This window comes from Xenopus laevis, chromosome 4S, assembly GCF_017654675.1.
Source record: "Xenopus laevis strain J_2021 chromosome 4S, Xenopus_laevis_v10.1, whole genome shotgun sequence".
Taxonomy (NCBI): Eukaryota; Metazoa; Chordata; class Amphibia; order Anura; family Pipidae; genus Xenopus; species Xenopus laevis.
In genome coordinates, this window is record NC_054378.1 from 93,952,677 (window position 1) to 93,968,491 (window position 15,815).

At 40.2% G+C, this 15,815-nt stretch overlaps 1 protein-coding gene across 2 annotated transcripts; it reads left to right on the forward strand.

The window, feature by feature from the left end:
• Positions 1 to 6,502: 6,502 nt before the first annotated feature.
• Positions 6,503 to 15,706, forward strand: rrp7a.S (ribosomal RNA processing 7 homolog A S homeolog). Of its 2 annotated transcripts, none has more exons than XM_041591392.1 (7): positions 6,503 to 6,659; positions 9,837 to 9,979; positions 10,452 to 10,577; positions 12,282 to 12,405; positions 13,447 to 13,544; positions 14,515 to 14,707; positions 15,419 to 15,706. In XM_041591392.1, exons 1-7 carry the CDS (start codon positions 6,608 to 6,610, stop codon positions 15,502 to 15,504), a joined length of 822 nt encoding a protein of 273 aa, XP_041447326.1. In that variant the 5' UTR covers positions 6,503 to 6,607; the 3' UTR covers positions 15,505 to 15,706.
• Positions 15,707 to 15,815: the final 109 nt, after the last annotated feature.

Here is a 15,815-nt window from a genome sequence, read left to right on the forward strand (position 1 = left end):
GCTCTCACTCTGGGCTCTATGGGGGTAGGCCCTGATGCTGTTGTACCCCTTTTGTCACAGGCACTGGGGTATTGTACAATATAAAATCATATTGGCTCTTCTGCTGCTCTAACAAAGTTAGACACATCTTGAGTAGATTCCGTCCCAGCTTCATTGGAACTTCTCATTCAGATATTTAAAAGTCAAGTCATATTTATTGTCATCTCTTCTGCATACAACAAGGATACATAATGAGACAAAATTGCAATGTCCCTTTCCCGCCCCAGACCACATACATATTACACATACTCAAAAACAACATATAGGGGCAGGGTCAAATTGAAAATTCTAATTTTCAAGGTTTTTTTATGGTCAAAACTGTCAAATTCGACTAGGGAGTTATTCAAATTAGATTTGAGTTTTTTTAAAAAATTTTGAATTCGATCTTCAACATTTATCATACTCTGGCCCTTTAACAACTCGAATTCGACTATTCGCTACCTAAAACCTGACTAATTGCTGTTTAAGTCAAAGTTGTACTTTGAGTTGTTTACAGCCTTCCTGACATTCGAGTTTTTAAAATCCTATTCGAGTTTTCAGGTCGATTGCATTCACCTGAGTTTAAAAAAATTCGAAGAATATATAAATACAATACAAAGTAGAAGAAACCCCATTTTCCAACTTCCACAAGGGTATTTCTTTTTTTGTGCCATTTATATCTGTAATCACAAATAAAGTGCAAATAATTGTGCCTAATATAAGGTACTATTATTGTCCCTTTATAACCACAATTCAAATTATCTATGTTTATTACCATTTCTATGTTTTGCAATAAAGTGCATATATTGTGCATAACCCATAATATGTGAAATCTAAACAAATCCATCCATAACAATCCACCTTTACAGTCTGCTCCCATGTACAACCTATTTATATCTAGTTTATAAGGGACAGGATTAAAAAACAAAAGCCTAACATTGAATTTCTGTAAAAAAAACAAAAAAAACCCGATAGTAAAAAAAAAAAACACCCAAATTTAAGAGAGCCATTGCTCTTTTAAAAGTCTTACAGCTCGAGGGATAAAACTGTTACAAAACCTGGTTGAACGTGCACAAATGCTACGATATCTCCTAGATGGCAGCAGATCAAAAAACATAAAAGGAATGTGAAGAATCATTCACTATACTGGATACCTTACGTAAACATCTCTTGTTAAAGATCTCTTGAATTTAATGTAAAAACTCTCCAATAATTCCGCTTGCCTTCCTCACAATTTTTTGCAGCCTCTCGTGGTCACTAGCACTACAGTTGCCATACCAAACCATGACACAATTTGTCAATAAACTCTCAATAACTCCTCCGTAAAAGGGCACAAGTACAGATCTATGGATAATATCTTTGAATGACTATGAAACTAGTGATGAGCAAATTTTTTTCGGCAGGCATGGATTTGCTGAGAAATTCTGCACATTTTTTTGGCGAAGCTGAGGCAAAAATTCAATGAAGAATATTTGCTGCGACAAAAAAGTCGCCTTAAGAAACAAAAAAACACTTAACTTTAATGCATTTAGAGCAAAACCTTTTTTTTTACCCATGAGCCACATTCAAATGGTAAAAATAGTTGGAGAGCAACACAAGCCTACAAAAAAATCCTGGGATGCCAATTATAAACTGTGGTTGACTACTAGTGGCCCCAATGTGGACTGGTAGTCTTCCGAAGACTCTGTTTGGCAGTGAACTTTGGTTTTTATGCATCCAAAACTTGTTTTCAAAGCAGGAATTGAAAAATAAGTACCTGTTTGGAGACCACTGAGAGCAACATCCGGGTTGGTGAGAAACATGTTGCTGGTGAGCAACTGGTTGGGGATCATTGCCCTAAATGTTTACATCACACCACTTAAATCTGACTCCTGAGTTAATAGGGTAAAGTATATAATTTAATGCATTTTGGGGGTCTAATCACATAAAGCAACTAAACAGCAGGAAGAATTGTCCTGCTACACTACTTGTGGCATTGAGATCTGCTGCCTGAACCTGCTCCTCCTGACACTTCCAGACAGTAACATAATATTATTAGACCTGCACATGCTTGTAGGAATACACATACACTAGTATAGAATAACAATGTTACAAGGTCATAAACCCTGATATAAAATACCATTAAAGTGACTGAGATCTGCAGCATAGCTAGGCAGTTTGGTGTGGTTTCTAGACAGGGAGTTAGGTACTCATGTATATTGCCTGGAAGCAATTCAAGTACATTGCAATGTCAACCAGAGTCAGTTAAGAAATCGTTCTCAACCCCTCTACCTTTTAATTTTTCATTTGCTGGGCCGAAACAGTTTCTTGCCCAACAAATAGGGCCAAACCAAAGTGGCAAGGAGCCTGTCTGAATCATGAACAAGGAATGTAGCACAAGGCAGTACAAACACAGAGCAGAGCTAACCTTTTTCTGACTGCTCTTTAGTAGCCAAGTAATCTGCAAAAGATTTAACCATTTAAAGTACACATGGGTTCTAACTAATGAGACAAACAAACGTTATTTTACTAAGCTTCGAAGCACAGATAAGTTATGCTTTGTGCGTGGAAGTGCCTTTGTTTATGGGATAAAAATAAGAATGAAGTTCCCGCCAGCCTGGAAACCTTACTGCAGTATTAGAATACAGCAAGACAGACCCCAAAAGTGCCTTGAAGCCTCCTCATTTTTTTACTGCATTGACACAGCACAGGCTGATTTAGGGATTAAATGGCAGTGTTTTTCTCCCTGACACTGTTCTACTTAAAGGGGAACTCCACACAAACATAACAAGCTTTTTGAAAAATAAACATAATTTCAAGCAACTTCGCAATATACATCAATTCAAAAATATGCAGACTTTTCATGATTTTTAAAGGTTTGGAACAGTTCAATATGCCTAGCCCTTGCTCTCCTTCTGATCTGTCTGACTACTTTGCTTAGCTGGCTGACTACTGTTACTTTGTATCAGCAGCCATCTGTCCTCAGCCTCCTGCATCCTCCAAACCCCACAATTCCCTGCACATGTGATTTCAATAAGGAATGGAACATCACAGTGCAATGCATTGTGGGTTATGTAGTTCCTGCATGCTGTCTGTGAGCTGTGGAGAAGTTGTTACAATTTGTAACATTAGTGTTAAGTCCCTCCTTCCCTGCCAGAATTTCAAATGATGCAGAAAGAGAAGAACTGTTAAACAGGTGGATTTCAGCATAGAATATGGCATTTATTCATACTTTTTGAATAAACAGGTAACTGTGATGGGTATTTTAGGGGTTTCTGTGTTATGTGAGTCTCTTTATCAAATTTTGGTTTGGAAGCCGGAGTTCCTTTAATATATTAGATATATTTAAGAAAGGGGTGAATGGCATGTGAGGAAATACAAGGTTAGAGAAATTATCATTTAATCACTTTGACAAAGGCTCGTTGATTAGGCAAAACATAAGTCTCCACCCAGTTAACAACCTGAGAGTGCGGATTCCTTCTTGGCTGTGAAATTATCATTAGGTGTAAGGTTGATCCAAGGAGCATCTCTTACTGGCCCTATGGAGTCTGAAATTCATTTTTCCTATTCTGAGGCAGGTTGGAGATGTTTTATGGCACAAGGAAAGCCTATTTAATGGTTAAATGTTAGGCACCCCAGAGAATAGAATCGCTAGGTCAATGGGCCAATGTTCCTGTTAGGAAAAAACTGCACTGACCCAGGAAAGTTTGAACCACAGCACCATGTCGCCAGGAGTCCCTGTACTCAGGAAAACACACAGTGATTCTGTTCACTGGGGGAAATATCTAACATTTTGGCAGCCCCCACACAATATCAGGTGTGCAAGGGGCCATGAGAAGGAGGCTGTGTGCCGGAGAAAGTGAATGGGAACTCTCCAACATTGTTCATGACTCTATTGACATCTTTTAACAATTGAAACATTTGGGTTTAGCATAATCAGGGTAGATCAGGGAGGTCAGTCACAGAAAGTATAATGTATAAGTATAATGAATCCCCCAATACTTTCCAAATGAGCATTGGATAAAACATTTCCTCAATGGTATTACTGGCATACCTGGGGTTAATGCAGCGCTCCGAGTCCTTTTTTCTACAGTGGTATTACTGGCATACCTGGAGTTAATGCAGTCCTTTTTTCTACAATGGTATTACTGGCATATCTGGGGTTAATGCAGCGCTCCGAGTCCTTTTTTCTACAATGGTATTACTGGCATACCTGGAGTTAATGCAGTCATTTTTTTCTGCAATGGTATTACTGGCATAACTGGGAGTATTGCAATGCAGAGTCCATTTCCTGCAGTGGTGTTACTGGAATGTCGAAGGATAATTTCTTGCAGTGTATTGTGTGCTCCTTGGGGAAGCCAGAATCTTTAACCCGTGGCTTAATACTACAGCCACAAGCAGCAAAGCTTGGATTTGACATTTCTTAACCCAAACTCACATATTTGCCATTCCCATATTTTTCTAAAAGCACCACTTTTGCTTTATCACACTCCTGACTTTTCTGCCTGCCTGGGCTGCAAAATGTGTAATTTACCAAAAGGTACATTTACCCTTTAAAAGCCAAAAAGTTAATTTTGAGTGAGGATCTTTATGGTAAGGTTTCCTGTGATTGTTATAAAGACAGTAAAATAATAAAAAAAAAGGTCTGCATATGTCAGAAGGATGTTTATTGAACTGTTGTATAACATGATCTCCCCAACAGACACCACGGTATATAATATTTACATGCAGAATGCACTTTAAATCATGAACAGCTAGCTTCTTCTGATATGAGGTGAATGAACTTGGTACAACCTGTTTAATAGTTATAACAATGCACGCCGTGTCAATCATAGAGAATCCTGCTCGGTTTCCTAATTTGAAAAACCGGCAGGCGGTTCTGACCCGGGCTGCCCTTCAAAAAACCTGGCTATCCAGGTCAAAACCGGACAGGTGGCAACCCTACATATATACTTGTATTTATCTGAGTTTCCTTGGGTTACTGATGGGTCTGCAAGAATTCACAGTGAATCCTGAATGACATAAAATAGATATGACTTATAAGGCAGTGTTAATAATAATAAAATAATAATATTCATTGTCGGTCATTAACCAGTAACGTAACTTGGTGGGGGCGGGCCCTGGTGCGGGCCGTGCAGACGGGCCCGCCCCCACCCTCGTCTGTGCGATGTATCTCTGCGCCTGCAGCCGACTCCAGCCGGCTGCAGCGCGCACGATCTTCCGGGGGGCCCTGCGGGAGTGCGGGCCCTGGCCCATTTGCACCCCCTGCTCCCCCGGTAGTTACGCCCATGTCATTAACATTAAAAGGTGTAGGGGAAGCTCATTTACTGAAATCTATATAGTGCAAAATAAAACTTCTACAGCCCTTCAATTTCTGTCCACTCTCTTTTGGCACACTGAGGTCATGTCCAGAACTTCTTTCTGGACCTACTGTATAGAAATATTTATCTTTTGGGTGCACTTGTTTGATCCAAAAACATTTATGTGGTTCCTAATAAAACTGACCGTAATGAATGCAATAGACCAGAGTGTTAGCTCTAGGGTTGCCACCTGCTCTGTATTTTACAGGCCCAGCCAGTAAAAATGATGCTTCACCCTAATGTTATTAATAGGGAAAAAGATATAAATATATAGGAAGGCTGGTATTTTTTTCTAAAAAACGTGGCAACCCTAGTTAGCGCCATAGGACAGGTACTGGGGGGCACCTCTAAATAACAGCCTGGGACCAAGAATCATTTATAAACTTTGCTCAGGGCAGAATAATTCTCACAGTGAAGATATTTGCACTGCACATGGTTATATGTATAAAGCTGGATAAGATATATGTATTTAATATGCAAACAGAATTGTGAGGGTTGTTTTCACACTGTGAATGTCCATAAGAGCTTATTAAATATGGCAAAAATTACAATTGTGGGTTATAAGGAGGGTTGCCACCTGGCCAGTATTTTACCCACCTGGCAGGTAAAATTGATGGTTGATCCCAATGTTATTGATAGGGAAAAAAGATAAATATATAGGAATGTCGGTATTTTTTCCCATAAAAGGTGACAACCCTAGTTATAAGTTATGCCACGACTTTGGTGGCAGAGAAAATATTCGCAAAACTGTTTTGCAAATGTCGAGTTTAAATTACTGTCAGGGCTAACACCAGTCTCATTTGTGAGGCATTTGTGAAAAATTTGCAAAAGATAGGCACAGCATTTCAGCATTTGGGGCAAATAGGGCAATACAACTATTGGACCTTTAGGCCTCGCTCTATGTAGAGTTAGCGCCACCTGGCGGATGATCTGGGAGCAACAGGGAGCGAAATACCCCGACCATAAATAATCTGCCATTACAATGTGAGGGGAGTCCTAGTTAAAAAGATATTCATAGCGTGTCCCAGTGACACTGGTAATAGCAGGGCTACGCTAATAAAGGCTGTGCGGCCTACACGTTATACATTTGCACCCGGCTCCCGTCGTCCCCCGTCCCCCGTTCCACACGTCCCGTCCTCCCCGATGACAAGCCAACTGCACTACTGCTAGACAACCACTAGTGGGCCGAAAGCTTCCCCAGCTTGACACTACAACTCCCAGCAGCCCCATGCTGTGACGTCTTATACAAGATGGCGCCGGCCAAGGAGGGTTCCACGCTCGCAGCCCCTGCAGGTTACACAGGTAAATATTATGCGGTTCTTTTTGTGGGCTCGTGTTCCCCTATGGTCTCTATATCTATTAATAATAATGACGTACAGGGTGAATTGGATGAACAATCTCTGTATAAATGCCGGGTCCTAAAACACACGGGCCGTGGTTATTATTTGGCTGATTAGTGTAAAGCGGGGCTTTCTCATCACTCACTGGCCTGGCTGTGCTGCTGATTAACCCTGTGCTGCTGCTGATTAACCCTGTGCTGCTGCTGATTAACCCTGTGCTGCTGCTGATTAACCCTGTGCTGCTGCTGATTAACCCTGTGCCTCTGTGTGAACCCTGTTCTGCTGATTAACCCTGTGCTGGAGATTTAGATATTTCTGGGCCTCACAAATTATTTTTCAGGCCCCAAAAAACGTCTAGAGGTTGACTTGTTTGATCGGTATTTATTCAAAATATCTGAGTTAAAGGAGAACTAAACCCCCTTTCTAATAAAAAAAACCCCTCCCCCCTGCAAAGGAGTTAACACAAGTAACACACCTCCCTACATTTTGGAAATTAAAAGAGGGACAAAAAAGTTGCTGTAAATCGGCCAAATCTTTCGCCAAGGATTCGGTGCATCCCTAGTTAATTGCCCTTAAGCTGTGAGTGTAACTTCTCCCAAGAGACCTGTTATCTTATATTGTTAAAATTGCTTATTTGCTTATCTCAAAATTATTACAAAAGTATCTTATCTGTGGCTGTTCTGGGCTCTCTGCCAAAAGCCAATTAAGTTAGAAACATTGTTTCTTTTTCTGCCTGTTCAGTGCAGAGAAAATCGTGACTTTCCAGTCACACAGGTTGAGCTGTCAAAGGGGGCCTGTCCCTCTAAAAACGGGACAGTTGGGAGGTATGCAAGTAAATACCTAAGCTGGTAATGACCCCTTGTTGCACAGTCAAACTCCTGTGTAGGGAGGGGGAACTATGGAGGGTACGGGGTTTTTATAAGAAAGGGGATTTAGTTCTCCTTTAAGGCCTCATGGGGCCCCTATACCTCCTGCAGCTGCAGGGTCTGCTTCCTCTATAGTTACACCCCTGGACTAATGCCCCGCTAAAACAAAATGTCTGTGACACCCTCTGTATTGGAAGTGGCATCAATTCATTCTCCTGCCACACACACAAGCAATACTGCAGCCAAAATCTGCCCTGTGACTGTTCACTTCACTCCTATTGTACAGGCCTGACCTGGAAAATGTTGCTTGATGCCCAGTGTCGGACTGGCACACCTGGATACCAGGAAAAGTCCCTGTGGGCCCTCTTGCTTCTAACCATTTCATGGTCATTCCCTATTTCTTTATGGAAAAAATGCTACATAATGGAAGAATATAGTAAGTAGATATAAAAAACTAGGAGACTAAAGAGGTTGAGTGAGGAGAGGAGGAATAATAGTTTGGAAAGTGGCCTTAGGTTTTCTGGTGGGCCCCTGGCATCCCAGTCTGAAACTGTTGATGGCAATATTATTAAAGGGTAAATAAACCTTTAAAATAAGTGAATATAAAATTGATGATGGTGCTATTCAAAGAACTTTTGCAATGTACATTCAATATTTTTTTTATTATCTTAAGAGATATATGTACTGTAAATATGAATGCATTTTGTTACAACGGCGCCACTTGCTGGCCAGTTTCTGACCAGTCTGAACACCAAGTAGTCAAGAAAGTTGTCAGGAGAAAGAAAAAGGCTGCACTAATGTTGTTCTGGTTAGGAAAGATTTGAGAATGGTTTCTAATTTTTTCCTAAGCATAAGAACATCAGAGCAGCCTCCTTCTTTCTCCTGACAACTTCCTTGACTACTTGGTGGTCAGAACCTTGCCCAGTAGGTAATGTATAGCCTATAGGGTATTCCATGGAAATCTCGGGAGTGATACTGGGTTTCATGCCCAGGACACCTTCTTGTATACAGATGACTGCAAGTACAAATGTGGATGTTTGTTTCCCTGAGCAGTGTTGTTAGTATCATTCCAAGAGGGGGGTTTCTATAGCTTCATTTATTCGATTTTTTAGTTGTAACTGTAATCTAAATACTTTTTATTCTGAAAATGTGTTTCCAGAATAGGATGTTCCTCATGCTCAGGTCTTTAAAAAAATTCATTAAGATGTTTAGCTAATTCTATTTAAAGGGATCCTGTCATTGGAAAACATGTTTTTTTTAAAACGCATCAATGCTCCATTTCTCAAAAGAGCAAACAGATTTTTTTTATGTTCAATTTTGAAATCTGACATGGGGCTAGACATTTTGTCAATTTCCCAGCTGCCCCTGGTCATGTGACTTGTGCCTGCACTTTAGGAGAGAAATGCTTTCTGGCAGGCTGCTGTTTTTCCTTCTCAATGTAACTGAATGTGTCTCAGTGGGACATGGGTTTTTACTATTGAGTGTTGTTCTTAGATCTACCAGGCAGCTGTTATCTGGTTAGCTTCCCATTGTTCTTTTGTTTGGCTGCTGGGGGGGGGAAAGGGAGGGGGGTGATATCACTCCAACTTGCAGTACAGCAGTAAAGAGTGATTGAAGTTTATCAGAGCACAAGTCACATGACTTGGGGCAGCTGGGAAATTGACAATATGTCTAGCCCCATGTGAGATTTCAAAATTGAATATAAAAAAATCTGTTTGCTCTTTTGAGAAATGGATTTCAGTGCAGAATTCTGCTGGAGCAGCATTATTAACTGATGCATTTTGAATTTTTTTTCCCATGACAGTATCCCTTTAATGTATGGATTCAGTCTTAGAGCTAATATACATATTTTTGTGTGTGCAAATAAGGGCCAGAATGCTGTCAGACACAAACCCCTTCTGTGTGGATACTTAGATTTAATGTACTAGAAGATTGTTGGGCACAGATAAAGGTGGCAGTCTCACAGTGCCCGCTATAGAACAAAATATGTAGTTTGCCTGGTTGCCCGTGATATCACAAGTCACACTCACATATGAAAAGTTGCTTGGAGCTTCACTAGGGTTGCCAACTTTTCTGGAAAAAAATATCGTCCCTCCTATATATTTCTCTTTTTTTCCCTATTAATAACATTGGGATCGCCCATCATTTTTACTGGCCAGGCCAGTAAAATACTGGCTAGGTGGCAACCCTAAGCTCCAGATGCTGCCTGTAAGATCCAGTGTATTTGCGACTGCTTAAAAGTGTGTCTGAATAACACATTCCTGTATCTCCAGCTGTACCAGTGAAATTCTCAGAAGAGCGGAGAACCCATCACTATTTGTACATTAAGGAGCACAAAGTGAGAGAAGACTTGGATCAAACACGGCCACAGAATCGTACACTGTTTGTCCTTAATGTCCCTCCATATTGCACAAAGGTAAGCGCAAGAGATTCAGCTCCCACAAAAACTTCCATGTATTTTATAGCATTAGCTAGAGCATTTACAGTCATAATGTTAAACATATATATTTCAGATTAGGACTTTATTTCTGATGCAAATCTTAGGCCAAGGGCATCCAGAGTGTTGATTCTGTGTCCCATTTCCATTGAGTTTGAATAAGATCCGCTTGGTTGCAGTCACATGGAGCAGAGTGGAGGCTGGCCTGAAAATGCTTGTTTTTGTGTTTTTGGTACAACCTCTGCTCCACCGTGTATGACTTGAGATGCGGCATGCAGCAGATCCACTTCTCTCAGTCTGAAAAACATACACAGGCTGAGAGAAGTGAAACCAATGCTCCATCTGCCCTTGACCTTAGACCTAATTCCACCCTTTGGCTAGCCTGTCTTTCTAATGATACAGTATTGTTTTTTTCTGTGACTTGTTATTAACCATATTTGCATTTCCTTAGGAAAGTCTGTCCCAGATATTCACGTCCTGCTCTCCAGTGGAGTCCGTAGAGCTACAGGATAAACCAGGACCTTCTGAGACGCAGTCTAATTCAGTCTCCAAACACTTTAGCCTCAGGCACCTCAAGGTAAGATGAAACGGTTCTTTTGCCTTGAAGATGCTACTTAAGAAGATGTCAGTAGTGAGTGGCACCAGCATTGTATGAAAGGGGGACAGGTCTAGTCTTGAGTCCTATGTGGGTCTAATTCAGTAGACCGACACTTGACCCCGACCCATCAGTCACAGATCCGACCTGGACCTGCTTACCCGTACAGCTGCTTCTTCACAGGGCAACCTGAATTGGACAGAAAACAGTTGCTACGTTTTCTGTCATGCCCCACAACCAAGAGCCAAGTGATCCTGGAAATGATGTCACAAAAATCTGGTGAAATCAAATCAGGGCAAATCTTTAATGATTTTTTTTTTTAAAATTTCCCCACAACTGAATGGCCCACATCCTTACCGGCTGGCCCTGCAGGTTACCTGTGCTCCATGGTGCAGACAGGAGATTCCTGGCCACATCCCCATTGCTTGTGTGTATTCCATGGGTACCTGACACAATGCAGGACTATAGTCTAGGCACATATATCATTACAGGTGTGATTCCTCAAAACCACATTTTATAGGCAGAATTTACCAAAGATGGTGCAGGGACCTTTACATGAAGTAGAGAGGCTTCCTACCCATAAGAGTACTTTGAAGTAAAGATTCACCAATTCCAGGATTAGATTCAGAATTAGGTCTTTTTCAACTGGATTCGGATAAATCCAAGTGCCTGGCCGAACTGAATCTGAATCCTTAAAATGACGTGACTTTATGTCAAACAAACAAGGAAGTGAAATTATTTTCTTTTAACCTTTCCTGCCACTAATTTGTATATGCAAATCCGGTTTCAGATTTGGTTCCGATTCTTCCAAATTTTTCATGAAGGATTCAGGATTTGACAGAACAAAATACTTGATTCAGAGCAATCCCTATTTCCAAGGGTACAAGGTAGAGGTGATAATTATTGGTGACTGGACTTACTATATGCCAGGCTGAGAGACAGAGAATGCTACAAGAGAGAGAACGCTAATGGTGGTAGTAGTGGGATTCATTATCATCCTGTTAGCACCAATAACACTTTAAACAAAATGTGGAGTATTTATTATGTATATTATACTTTTTGTCAAGCTTTTAGGGCCATTATAGGGACTGTAGAGATCAAATATTCAAATTGATCAAAGTTGCCCATTCCACTCTTAACAGGAACATGTCACTGTATCTAGTGTGTGTGTGTGTGTATATGATTGTTGCTAAACTTTTACTAAATGTAGCCTCCACATCAGTTCACCTCTGTCACTCATAAAACTGCTTTCTTTCAAGCTCAGGGAGGGTTAGCTATATTAGAAATTTTGCAGTTTAATGTAGAACTGCTCTCCTGAGCACTTATGCAATTTTTATTACATTTGTGTACATTATATACATTTTATTTTTGCATGGCTGGTGTCTTGTTTCTGGCAAAGCAGCTCCAAGCTGCTGCATCCAGACAGCCACTTCTGAGTACTTTTGCAGTTTACACAGAGTTAAATGACTGATGCACACAGCATTTCTGGAACAGACTGATAAGGAAAGAAAACTGCACAGAAGTGTCCAGTGATGCTGAATGAATCATTGCAAAAGTGCTCAAACAAGTCCACGAATAATTTTTGCATTATTGTTTTGCCCTTTAAGTTATGCAACTTTGTTATGTAAGCTTTAAAATCTACGGATGAATGAGAAGGAAATCTAAGGAGCTGTCTTTCTTTTACAGGGCTTTAAAGTGGCATATGTTGTGTTTAAACACCCATCTGGAGTTCAGGCCTTTAAATCATTTAAAGTTAAGAAGCCAATCGTGTTGTCAGGAATTGGCCATTCTATAAAAACCGGAATTAACAGTAAGTAGCAGTGAGCATTCTTTACTGTGCACTAATGTCATGATAAAGTATTGAATGGAAAAATATGCCATTTTAGTATGTTATGAATATCTTACATACAGTTAACATTAAACAGAGTAAAACTGACACCTCCACATCTGCGAGAGAGTCCGGTAGGACACGGAGCGGATATTGACCCGAAAAACGAGAGAGAACGCATTTTTGGGCCCATCTCCAGTCTGTGTTGCTGCATTCAGGCTAAAGTTGTTCCTTTCAGTGCAGCTACAGGGATCTGCTGAGTAGATTCTGATTATAAACTGCAGGTGGAAGGAAACACAGGACACACCAATTGTGTCTCCCGGGTCGTACCACATGGAGTCTTATTAGCCAACATCTGCTTAAAGGGGATTTATCGCGAAAATTAAAATTTAATATAAGCTTCAGCGCTGAAATAAGAAACTTTCTAAATACAATCAATTAAAAATTCTGTACTGTTTCTAAAATAATCAAGTTTATTCATCTGCTAGGAAAAGAAGCCCCCCTATAAGATATATTGGATCTAACTGTAAATGATTATCTGACACCCAACTACTGCATGAAGACAGAATGAAGAGAAACAGATGCTGAGAGAGGGAAGTGAAGATAAACTTGATTATTTCAGAAACAATGCAGAATATTTAAGTGATTGTATTTAGAAAGTTTTTTTATTTCAGTATGGTAAAACGTAGATTGAAATTTCATTTTTGTGGTAAAATCTGATACAGTGCAGCAGCTGCAGGGAACTGAATTAATTCCCTAGTTAATATCTTTGAAACAGCGAGAAACTTGTGCTTCAAACAAAACAATTATCTGTTGGTTCTTTATTATATTATATGGATTTTATTTTGCATTTAAGCAATAAGCAGAACACATTTTTCAACATAAGTAAGATTTATTTTGCTTGTGTGTAACAAAGCTGTATATAGGAAAATACACTTACTTTAATATTGTCCATCTCCTTTTGTTTTATGTGGCTCAATTGATCTGCGGCCCAATCTTTCACTTTTACATTTTTTCTCTAAGAGTGGATAGATAACTATCGGGCGTCTCTCACGGATGTTGCAGAGCTGCAAGCTGAAGTAGATGAATTTATGAAGGGATACGACGAGAGGGTGGCAGAGGTAAGACGTCCATCTTATTGGCCTTAGCAGCAAAAGATATCACAGCTGATCTTTTGTTACATCTCTGTTGACTGGTGTTGTAAGAATTAACATTGTACTTTGATATCCATTATAGAATGGAAACTCTTCACTGCTTATGGTATTGTGTTTTTATTGCCAAGAATTAGTATGCATTCATTTGTCATTATCTCAGGAATTCAGCCATAGTGCCACTAGAGTGACCCACATACCCACAACATGCACAAATTGAACATAAAATAAATAATTTTGCTGAATTAGGATAAAGTTAAGTGTGCAGTGAGTATTCCCATATATACAATTGAGGCTGCCCTATGCATCACCACTCCACTGCTGTTTGTTCCCAGACTGGTCCTAATGCAAGCTCTTTGTCTCCATTCGGCTTGTGAGTAAATAGGTTATAAAATGCTGGCATGTTTCATACATGGTAACACAAGGAGTTACTGTAACTGTTACTTGCCCGTGTAGCCTGCAAATACACAATTAAGTGCTTTTGGACCACAATTTGTCCCATGTGTGCCCCCCACCTTGATGTGCAAATAAAAACAAGACTGAGTTGGCTGCAATTCAGTCCTTGGGAGTCCTGTCTGATTTATAACTGGCCAGAAAATACCTTTAGGAGTAACCTTTTTTAAGCCCTACTTTGCTCCTCTATAGCCTCCCATTATGATCCAATGATTGTCCCAAGAGCCAACCAATTGCATCTTTCTTATTTGGCCCACTGTGCTTTTGATTTATGAGGTAAATGTCTGTTTGTTTGACCTTTGCAATAAGATTTTACCATGCATGCCCAGCTTTAGTAGAATAGATTTCTTACCTGTATTTGAAATAGGGTTGGGTTTAGATGTGTTTTGATATGTCGTACTACATGCATTGCACACACGATTTGTGATACAGATCAGACCTTGTGTACAGGAGTTGTTACTAATTCTGTGGCCCCTCATAGGAAGAGGAAAAGGCTAAGCAGGAAGAGGGGGTCCCTGATGAAGAAGGTTGGGTGAAGGTGACAAGGAAGGGCCGGCGTCCTGGCTTGGCAAGAACAGAGGCAGTAAATATTCGGGTGACAGAAAGAGAAAAGCGAAAGAGAGCCCAGAAGGAACTCCTCAATTTCTATGCTTGGCAGCACAGAGAGAGCAAACGAGAGCGTAAGTGGACATTTTGTTCGTACTCATCAACAATGCCTTTTGAAAACCATATGAATGGCTGAAGGTGATGATGTTAATGGGCTTATTCTGGGCACTACTAACAAGGATCCATGAAGTTGAGATACCCATGAAGTACATTCCAAATTTGTGAATTTACAAAGTATTTTTTATAAGACATCCAGCAAAAGTCATGAGCGGTGTCTGAAGTTTCCTTAGTGTTCACACACTTAAGGGGCCATTTACGGCCACAAGTGCAGTTGTGATCCTTCACATTTCAAAGCAGTCACTTGTGTGTAAAACCCCATTCATTAAAGATACTTTAATGAATGTGTTCCTTGCACTGCTGTGTAGTTGTGCTCAGTACTCACTTCCCTGCCTCTCTCTCTCTCTCCAATGAGTCCTGTGCAGTTGCACCAGACCATATGAAATTGCTTTATTTTTGCTGCATTGTCTGCAATTGTGTTTCACTTTGACATTACTGATATAACATGCAGCAAATGTTATATTTTAATATTGCCCTCATTTTCTTTTTTTCACTCCTCCATGTATTAGATTGGACTTTCCAAAACATTATTTTTTTTTTTAAAGCAGATACAATTGGGTCCACAGGCTTATGGCACTGCTTTATGTAAAGTCTATTGAACTAAACCCTGTGTGATGGACTATTCTCTTAAACATTACTTGTTACACTATTGCCTTCTCTGCTTTTAGATCTAGCTGAGCTACGTAAGAAGTTTGAAGAGGACAAGCAGAAGATTGCACTGATGAGGGCACAGAGGAAGTTCCGCCCTTACTGATGTAGGCCAGTGTGGAGTCTCCAGCCCTAGTACATCTTGTGTTGCTGCCTCCATCTAACAGGGACTATATGTAATCCTTCTGCAAGGCGCCACCACAACTGATTTGGATGCAGTTTGCCTTCTGGAATCTTAAAAAAAAAAAAAACTCTTGTATTCAAAGTGTGAATCTCGAGTGGAAATAAAACCCCTTTTTGTAATTACAGAGCTTGGTGAACTTGTCCATAATACGACTTTACTATTCACTGCTTCATGGTGCCTGGATTTTGTATTAGAAGCAGTTGTCCATGCATTGGCTAGGATTTGTACTAAGA

What these genes read in the sequence shown, in the direction of transcription:
- rrp7a.S (XM_041591392.1), top strand. Translation starts at nt 6,608, where the DNA reads ATGGCGCCGGCCAAGGAGGGTTCCACGCTCGCAGCCCCTGCAGGTTAC. An exon ending in AGCCCCTGCAGGTTACACAG is followed by an intron (nt 6,660 to 9,836) that starts GTAAATATTATG and finishes CTGTATCTCCAG; the next exon opens with CTGTACCAGTGAAATTCTCA. An exon ending in TATAAAAACCGGAATTAACA is followed by an intron (nt 12,406 to 13,446) that starts GTAAGTAGCAGT and finishes TTTTTCTCTAAG; the next exon opens with AGTGGATAGATAACTATCGG.